The sequence below is a fragment of the Mercurialis annua genome, linkage group LG6 (genome assembly GCF_937616625.2).
Source record: "Mercurialis annua linkage group LG6, ddMerAnnu1.2, whole genome shotgun sequence".
NCBI lineage: Eukaryota > Viridiplantae > Streptophyta > Magnoliopsida > Malpighiales > Euphorbiaceae > Mercurialis > Mercurialis annua.
Window position 1 is genome coordinate 37,072,952 of NC_065575.1, and position 10,521 is coordinate 37,083,472.

At 31.9% G+C, this 10,521-nt stretch overlaps 1 protein-coding gene and 1 non-coding gene across 2 annotated transcripts; both read right to left on the reverse strand.

The window, feature by feature from the left end:
- Positions 1-4,027: 4,027 nt before the first annotated feature.
- LOC126653782 (NAC domain-containing protein 35-like) lies at positions 4,028-6,232 on the reverse strand. Its single transcript, XM_050347718.2, has 5 exons — positions 6,083-6,232; positions 5,815-5,991; positions 5,444-5,718; positions 4,492-5,343; positions 4,028-4,406 (listed from the first exon to the last, which is right to left on the reverse strand). Exons 1-5 carry the CDS (start codon positions 6,102-6,104, stop codon positions 4,245-4,247), a joined length of 1,488 nt encoding a protein of 495 aa, XP_050203675.1. The 5' UTR covers positions 6,105-6,232; the 3' UTR covers positions 4,028-4,244.
- Positions 6,233-10,198: 3,966 nt separating this feature from the next.
- Positions 10,199-10,306, reverse strand: LOC126654187 (small nucleolar RNA R71). Its single transcript, XR_007632443.1, has one exon. It is a non-coding gene; the product is annotated as a small nucleolar RNA R71 (small nucleolar RNA).
- Between the last annotated feature and the right edge of the window lie 215 nt (positions 10,307-10,521).

The following is a 10,521-nucleotide window of genomic DNA, read 5'->3' on the forward strand; positions in this document are numbered from 1 at the left end:
GTCTAGTTTAATGTTTGTTCTGGGTTATTTATGTAGGTGCACAAAATGACATTTGACTAAAAACCCACTACTTGTTGCCGAAGTTGATGGCTTTATTGGATGATTTGATAATGGATAGTGGCAAATAAGTCTTTAAGCCCTCACTCCCCACTCCACAGGAACTGGTACTGTTCATTAACCAGTTAGTTAACCAAGTTGTCTTATTCTAGAATGTTCTATACAAATCAAGAATTTTCTAGCTTAATTCCTATCATATTACTAACTACATTCATATGAAGGTGTGAGGAAGGTCTTCGATCCAGTGTAAAATTAACTGTACCAATATTATTATTCATAAATTAGAAAAAATCTGATGCTTAATATGATTCATTTAAATTCATTAGTTCATAGCTAGATGTTATGTTAGGCAACTAATCTGCTTGAAAGCGCGTCACATTAAAAATATTCTACTTAGTCCCCTTAAATTTATTTTACACAAAACATTAAAATAGTTAAATTTGCTTATTATTTTATGAACTTTTTGCTAACTTTTAATTTAGTTATTAGATACTTTTTAATATTATTAGTTTAGAATGTTGGTGGTTTATATTTTTATATTTACTAGTATCGTTCTACGTGTTACACACGTGTCTCGTAGTTTGACTCGTCAAATAATTAAATTGTACTCCCTCCGTCCCACTTTAGAAGTCCCATTTGACTTTACACACAGATTAATAAAACATTAATTATTCTTGTCTTTTCATGTTTTTTCATGTTTTGCCCCTATTAATGATAGTGGAATTTTCCATAAAACTCTTTTAAGATAACTAAAATAAGGGTAAAATGGGGTATTCAATGGAAAAGTAATCTAAAAATAGTAATGGGACTTTTTAAATGGGACATCCCAAAATAGAATATGGGACTTTTTAAACGGGACGGAGGGAGTATTAAAATATAAATTATCAAATAATTGTTGAAATAGTAGTTAATTGGAAATAATTAATCTTATTTAAAGAGCATATAAATATAAAATATTAAATAATAATTAAATTAGTAATTTATTAAAAATATCTTAATTAAAATTCTAGATGAGTAAATAATAATTAAAATAAATAGTCTATTTTAATCAGTACTCTACGCAATTTTCTCAATATAGTATTATAAGTAGTTTATTTTAGTTAGTATTTTAACTCTAATAATTATCTTAATAGTTTTTTTATTAATATTTATATCTTATAACATAATTATTGAAATAGTAGTTAATTAGAAATAATTTATCTTATTTAAAAAGAATATAAATATCAAATAATAATTAAATTAATAATTTATTAAAAGTGGTTTATCTAATTAAAATTTTCGATGAGTAAATAATTACTAAAATAAATAGTTTATTTTAATTAGTACTCTACACAATTATCTTAATATAGTATTAGTTTATGTTAGTTAATATTCTATCTCTAATAATTATCTTAATAATTTTTTATTAATAATTATATTAACATAAATGGGTCTGCTCCCCCCAATAAAAAGAGTATTAATGTAAATGTATTTGTTCCTCCTTCATTCGTATTTTTATATATAGTATAGATATTGTAGTAGTATAAAATTACTAAATAGGTTATTATATTTATTATTATGTAAGGCTGATATAATTAATTTCTTCCTTAACTAAGCCTAGAGATATCTCTCGTATTGATTCAAGGATAAAAAAAAATTCATTTTATATCTCTGTTTTTTTTTTCAATCAGTGGTGTATTCAATCTTCTATTAATGTTATTATTGTATCATAACCAAATTTTGATCTCATCCACAACTTTGGTAATGTTTTCTGATTGCGATGCTGTTGCAATTGATGATTGATAGGAACTTCGGTGTTTTTGGCGATTTCTTTTTAGTTGCTCGCCTTTGCTTTTGGTTGTGCAACTGTTTGATTCTTTTCTTGTCTATCGACCTCTCGTTTGTTGATTAAATTATTTGTTGTTCTCTATTAATAATTCTCTTAGTTATAGCTGAAACTAGAGATGATTAATTTCAGACCAGTTGTATGATAAAACTTATGCATATTGAAGTAATGTGATGACAAAAATTTAAAGGTAAAGAAAAATGAGAATATATTTGAGATGTTTTTGTTGAGTATGTGGATGTCACGACGACTGACTATGTGACATTATTAAATATATGGGAGGTAGACAATTCCAAAATCATTACTTATATCAATAATTATTGAGCACTCGATAAGTATCCAATTAGCACAATGTAAGACAACTAAGGAGGTTTGGAATTATTTAGTTAGAATGTAAACACAATCTATTTTTACAAAGCAGTACCAGTTGGAATTTGATATTCGTGCACTTAAACACAAACATATATGTATTCAGGAATTTTATGATGATATGGCATGTTTATAGATTAAATTGGCTTTCATGGAATTTACTGAATTACGAGCCTTTGCGCTTTATATTGCATGAAGAGAGGAGTAGAGATTGGTACAATTTTTAATGGCTTTTCGTAATAAGTTAGAGGGACTTCGATGGTCAATGTTACATTGTCATCCACTGCCTTCTTTTGACTCTATTTAGTGAACTTTTAACTAAAATTTTTTGTCTTAAGAATTATATTGGACCTTTATCTTTTCATGCTCCTTTATTTTGACTTTGACTATCAACTATGAGTGTTTTAATATAAGTGTGTAGGATCATTTATGAACACTCGAGAGTAAATTCAGAGCCTTCTAGCAAAAAACCATTTTTCTACATTTTAGACTTCTAGTAGGTTTTTCGTACCCGTGAAAAATGGGAGTCACGATCGTGATAGAAGGCTCGCAGGCGCGACCTTCTTTTGTCACGTGCGCGACATTACCAGGGGCTGAAACCCTAGCTTTAAGCTGAAGTATCACGGGCACAAAATGAAGGCCATGGGCACGACGTTTAAAGACTGGTGAAGAGTCAACAAATATATTCATGTAGCCCAAATGAAGTGGTGACGTATAACTCTAGTCGTTTGAAGGTTTTGTCTCGAAGCATATGTTGTGGGCGCGAAGTTGGTGTCACGGACGTGACATCCCTATTTCCTGCAAAAGTATTTTTGTTTGTTCGTGTTTTTCTTGAGGTTTGCACTGGATATAGATTTGTAATGTTTGAAGGTTAATGGTTTACAAACTTTAAAACAATAAACTCTCAACTTTATATTACTTTTATTTGTTGTTAATGTTTATCTATTGTCACGACCCGAAATATCGGATCGAGACCGGCGCTAGAAAATGAGAATGGTAGCTCTGAAGCCCATAGTAAGAGATTGGGGTGTAACCGAGTCAAACGCGTGCTACTCAAAATTTAGCTCAATAAAACTAATTCGAGCTCAAAGTTGTAAGAGTCGGTCTTAGGTTTAGTGATACTCGTTTCGGAAGCTAGCGAATAAACTAATTCATATATTTATATGCAGATTTGATAATATTATTATCTTAATCTGTAAACCTTAAATATTTAATTTAATTTATATTTTTTAAAAATAAATCTATCATTGATATTTCAAATTTACTTTTATATATATATATATATATATATATATAAAACATAATATGTACTTTTTTAAGTTGTTAATAATTTATCTATGATTTAAATTTATTGAATGAAATGAAACTCGTAAAGCTCGCGAGTTTTAATAACCTCAAAAAATAATCAATATATAAACTCGACTCGAGTCGAAAATAAATGAATCGGTCCAAATTTTCTCAATACTCGACTTGTTTACACACCTATGCTTAAATGATTTTTTTATCTTTTTAATGCAATATACATCATTAATGAGATTATATATGAAATTTATCATTTAAATCGTAATTGAATGTCTATAATTTAGAATAAATTTTTCAAAAAGTGTATCAATTTGGGCATAGGTGGTACATAAAGGAAGTAAACAATAAAACAAATATTTAATATAATACAAAAGGAAAATTATATCAATTAAATTGAGACATAGAAAATATATGAAATAAAACTCTCATAAACATCATCAGAAAGAGAAAGATAGGTATAAGCATAAACTAATCTTTATAAGAAATCAGAAGTTTTATATAGAACACAAAATTTTACATCTTTATAACATTAAAATAGCAGCAGATATACAACTTATAGCATTACAAACTGAAGCTACATAAGTGGATGGATCCTGTATCTAATTAGTCCCAGACAGGAACACTAATTTTAAGTTATCAACCGTTACATTAATTATTTAATAAAATATTGAGTACATAGATACATTAAATTTTATGAGCATATTCCAGCCATTCCTGCAGTATAAGAGGTACCAAATCTAGCATAACAAAGGCTTTCTTCTGTGCTCACAGGTGGGAAAAGTGCAGCATTAAGGCTGTCTTCTAACTCCAAGGCAGCTTCCAAATCCTTAAAAAATGCATCTTGAGGATCTACCTGCACAAATTACAGTCAAATCTAAGCAAGAAATTTAAAGTTCGAAGAAATAAAAGCTGCAACAATCTCTGAAATTATTTCTCACCTCATATAGTGAGGCCTCATCTGCATTAGTTTCTAAGTTTGGAGCAATCGAGGATGCGGATATATCAGTTTTCTCAGAAGGTGTGGCTGCAGAATTTTTGTCACCTTCTTTGTTGAATTCTGGTATATCTGCTTTGTGGGTCGGATTTTGACTATTAAAATCCATTATTTCGTGGGTTGATATAGTAGTCACCTCATTTGGATCCTGACATTCTATTTCTGAATCCAAAATATAATGTGATTTGCCTTCATAACTAGCGGAATCATTAATCACCTCTATTGGGCAATTCTTCTCGCAATTGTTATTGGTTGATATAGAAATCACATTATTATTTCCAATATCGTATTTAAGTAAAGATGAATTAGTAGCCAGAATATCATTTCCGACATGATATTCATATAAAGATGAATTAGTAGTCAGAATATCATTTCCGACATCATATTCATGTAAAGATGAATTAGTACTCAGAATATCATTTCCGACATCATATTCATGTAAAGATGAATTAGTAGTCAGAATATCATTTCCGAGATCATATTCATGTAAAGATGAATTAGTAGTCAGAATATCATCTCCGACATCATATTCATGTAAAGATGAATTAGTAGTCAGAATATCATTTCCGACATCATATTCATGTAGAGATGAATTAGTAGTCAGAATATTATTTCCGACATCATATTCATGTAGAGATGAATTAGTAGTAGGATTATCATTTCCGACATCATATTCATGTAAAGATGAATTAGCAATCATCTCGGTTGAATTTTGACTTTCGAGAACCAAATTTGGTTCCCTTTTGTTGATCATATCTCCTGGCTTTGACTTTAATTTACAAAGAAGGAAATTCCCCTGCACAATTTAAAGTTTAAAACCACAAAACACTAAATTAGTTTATTAACTAATAATATGAAATGTGAACATTCAAATTTATTTAAAACATTTGCATTACCGGCTCAGCCAAGGTGGAATTTGGCATCCATTGATATTCATGGATGATCCATTTGGTCCTTGTCGGTTTCGGATGATCTTTAATATAAAAGACCAAGCTCCTTTTTGTACCAATCTCTTCCTTGCTACGCCTCGCCTTCACCTTGCGAGGCTTGCCAGTGGGTTTCCAGTATCCAGCCTTGGTTGTCCGGTTGGACCGACAACTACGCAAGTACTTATAGTCACGGGGACAAAAGAAATACCACACTTGATCCTCTGAATTTTTGTTGACAAGAGCTGCATATATATAAGTAATTAACCTTTCATTACTCACTACAATAACAAAATTATAGCAATCAAGGCGGACTTGGAATGAATTACTGAATTACATACCAGGAAGATCCCAAGGCTCAAAATCACAAACTTTAATCTCAGAGATGGGCGGTTCGTCATCATCATGACCAAGCATCTTACGCTTCAGGAAATGATCAATCAGTTCATCGTCAGTCGGGTGGAATCTGTATCCAACTAACGGGCTTGATTGGTGTGGCTGAGTCGGACATGTCAAAGCTGCAAGCAGGCAGAAACACAAACAAAACCATTAGAATGAAATACAGCAGAGTAGAATAAGAAAAAGTAAATGTAATTCGAGTGTACTTACCAGATGAGAAGGTATAATTCATTCCTCTTCCTAAAATGGAAATGCAGAGCTTCACTGATATGAGAAGAGCAATGTTTAGCAGAGTGGAGAACTGAGTAGCAGGAGCTGAAATATTTTAGTAAGAAAAGGTGGTGAGTTGTTGAAGTTTGATGGAGCGGAGGGTTATAAATATAAGGGCAAATAAATGAGGTTATTGGTCTATTTCAAAAGATTCTACTTGGTAGAGAAGTTGTAAAAGGTCAGAGCTTGGCTAAGAAGTTGGGGATCTTTTATTAGAGATGGATCCCACCATGAATGCTCTACACTCTTTCCTCCCACAATTTTTTTATTTTAGTACAATATTCATTTATCTATTTTATTTATTTTGAACTTCAAATTTCTTTTAAAAATTTAATTACCAAAATTTAATTTTTTTGGAATTGAAATTTACTGTTGTTTCTATTTTATCTTTTTTTATTTAGAAAATAGATTTTGGAGTTATGTGAAAAATGAACTTTATCAACTAATAAATTTGTATAAAAATTCAACCCAAAACAGAAATTTAAGAGCTGAAATCTTAATACAATTCAATTAGATAGATATACAGAATAGATCCGTCTCTGATAAAAAAACGCAAAATATGAATTTTCTTTTATGAATTTGCAAAAAACAAATTGAAAGAGATGGAAATATTTGAACCATAAAACCTTTAATTGAAATAGTTAAATTAAAACATTACTTTTATATTTTTTTTAAATTCAATCACTATTATTATATTTTTTAATTATAAGGGTGTATATCGGTTGGTTCAGTCACTGAGATAAACAAAAGTAGCCGCAATTTTTTTAATTTCCATAATCGAATGCATAAATCAAATTATAACTGGGCTAAAAAAATTCTGTGGATGGGTAGAATTTTATTAATATTAATAAATAAAAAATATATATAAATAATTATTTGTGTTAGTTTTTAACTGTATATAAATTTAAAAATTAAATTGATGTTTATTTTTTAAAATAAATTTTGAAATTTAAGGAAAAATAGAAAAGTAACATTATCTTTATATAATTTGGTTAATATATGTGATTATTGGTCTATTCAAGAATTTCTACTTCGTGGAGAAGTCCTAATAGGTTAGAGCTTGGCTAGGAAGTTGTGGAAAAGAGTAAGCATGAGATGGACCCCGACATGAAAGCTCTATCTATCGTTTTTCCTCCTACAATAAATATTAGCAATTATTTTTCCTCAAAAGAAAATATTGGCAATTTTTATTTTTCAGCCCCCTTAAATATATATATATAGATTCACTATTTCAATTTTATGCATAATAATTAAAAAAAGTCAACATTTTTAATATTTTTTATAAATTTATCTCAAATCAAAATTCATAAATATATAAGAGAGTGACGAGATCAGACACACACCAAAAATTATAGCGACAACTAACCATTATTAATTTAAATTTAAAGCCATACTACTGATAAAAAAATTCATGTGAAAATTATGGAGTTGCATTCGATAGAATCAAAATATCTTTCTAATTCTAGTGTGAGTAACCGCACCAAACAGAGAAAAAAATTCATTTACTAATATTTTATAATTTATGTGTGTACTTTTAACTGCTATCTATGTAATCTGTCATATTCATCTATTTAAATGCATGTAATAAAAGTAGGCTTAATACATCTTTTGACTTCTGAAATTTATACTCATTTATTTATCTGATGCTTTATTTTTCAGTTTAACCTATTTGAAAATTTTGCTTGTTTAACCTCTGAAAATATAGCGAGGCACAAAGGTGATAGGAGTATTTTACTCCTATTTAGGGTGCCATTTCCGCATGCTTTTATTATGTTTTATCACGGTTTTATGATATTCCGAATGCCTTATTACGTGTTTTAGTATTTCAGGTACTTAAGAGCATTGCGGAAGCATTTTGGTGCAAAAGTTGGAAAAGACGACAAAAGAGATGCGGAAGCTCATTTGCAAATCTGAAAAGCTGACCCTCGTGCACTATTTGACCAATTTGGACCAGCTAGAAGCCTCAAATGAACTCGTGTTCTTCATGAAAGTTAAAGTAGACGTCCTAAGCTTTCCAACAGTTCAAGAATCGACTCAATCGGACATTTCTACACCAAGTTATGAAGGTTTGAAGATCGCGATCCGGAGCAGAAAATGGTTGCTCGAATCGAGCTCCTCATTTAGCCCAAGGAGCTCGATTCGAGCTTGGGCTTGCTGGAAAGGGGAAATCTGATTTCAAGATGCAACAAGGCTTTATTAATTTGCTATTTTGGGCCCAACACATGTGTAAATGAATGCTTGTCTTTTTCCTTCTTTTGTAGGTACTATAAAAGCAACCTTACCTCTATTTTAGGTTAAGAAGATTTCCCTAGACTTTATTCTATTAGTGTACTTTTGAATCTTCTCCTAATTTTAGAAATCCCTAGGTTTTAGTCTTCTTCTTCAATAGAATTTCCAGCTTTTTATATTTCCACCATTGTTGAGATCTTTGAAGCTTTATTGGATGAACAAGTTTTATTTTCTATTGCAACTCTTATTTGTGGGTTTTTCATCTTATTGTAAGTACTCTTTAACCATGTCTTCCATTTATGATTTTGTTAATTTAACTCTTAGTATGTGTAGCTAACCCCCCATGTTTGGGGGTTGAGATGATTTCCTTCATGTTGTGTTAATTGGTATGTTTGATTGGTTAAATGCTTGTTCTAATTCTAGTTTCTAATGCTTGTGTTAGCTTAGCTATCTAATGCATGATTTAGTGTTTGCTTGACTCATTAAGAAATGGTTAGGTGAATAGACTTTGGAATTAGAAGTCTAGATTGTAATACCACGAGAATGGGTTAGGATTTAGGTGACCTTGAGTTTGTTGATTAATTGATGTTGGGTAATTGGTTTTGTTTAGTATCACGAGAGTGAGTTAGGCATTAATTGATTACTTGATTATTGATTTTGTCGTTCTTAGAGGCTCGAGAGAGCGGGAACGGTGCGTTAGGCACAACTCGTCCCTTGCTAGATACCGATTCATCCATTACTATGAATGCATGACCTAGCAATAATTCCAACCCCTAGACACCTCTTACTTATTGATTAAACTCGTTATTAATATAATTGTTTGAATTGCTAGTTTAATTGTTTAGTTGATTATTGCCATATTTAGTTTAATTCTAAATTAGTAATCGGATACTTGAAACTTCAACCATTTGTGTTTCGCTAAACGAATTGAATCATAACTAAAATTCATTCTCATCAATTGCTCCTAATTCACTCCTTGTGGGTTCGATCTCGTATTTACCGAGTATTACGAGTTGGGTTTTTGCTCAACAAGTTTTTGGCGCCGTTGCCGGGGAGTGACGAGTGTTTATTGATTGATTGAAATTAGTTATTTTTCGGTCGAGTTAGCTCTATTTTCTGTTTTTATCACTTTTGTTATTTTTGCTTCTTTCCGGATTTACGCGTGGTTTGTTTGTTGTTGTTTGTGTAGGAGATCGACTATAGTGTATGCACAATACACGAAGGGCCAATCTTCCGCTAGAACCGTTCCAAGACAACCTCGGGAGATTTGAAAGAAGTGTGAGAAGGGAGAATCGTAGACCCGTTATCATGGAACATGGGGAAGATAATTATGAGGAGGAGCAATATCACCCTCAAGACGATGGAGTGAGGCAACATCCGCCTCCTCCACTCGATGAGAGAAATCGGCAAGAGCAACAAGGGGACAATCACCCTCAAGTTCAAGGCCATCAAGCACAAAGACAAACTTTGGGGGATTTCTTCCTCCCGGATGTGGATAACGCCACCTATGGGTGCTTTGCAAGACCGGTCACCGCGGCTACTTTTGAAATCAAGCCTAGCACGATTCAACTCCTAGATAATCGGTGCCAATTCTTTAGGTTACCAAGTGAGGATCTGAATGAACACATAGCCAAGTTCTTGGGAGTGTTGGACACATTCAAGCTCCATAATGTCACCGCCGATCAAATCAAGCTTCAGATGTTTCCATTCTCACTAAGAGATAAGGCTAGCTTGTGGCTTCGGTCATTACCTAATGCATCAATCCACAATTGGCGGAATCTTGCTCAAGCTTTCCTTCACAAGTACTTTCTGATGGGGAGAACCGCAAAGTTGACAAAGGACATCATTGATTATTACCAATATGAGGGGGAATCTCTCTATGAAACTTGGGAGAGGTTCAAGGATCTCCAAAGGCACGTACCTCATCATCGACTTGTAAGGGAGCATGTGCTTCAAATATTCTATAATGGCTTGGGTGAGATTACAAGATCTACCATTGATTCGGTCGCGGGAGGTTCTTTGATGCAAAAGACGCTTGATGAGGCTAATGAGTTGATTGAAAAATTGGCTATGGTTAGTAGCACTTGGTCCTCGGAAAGGAGAAGACCACCGGCTCAAAAGGCATTAATGACACTTGACCAATCCAAGGA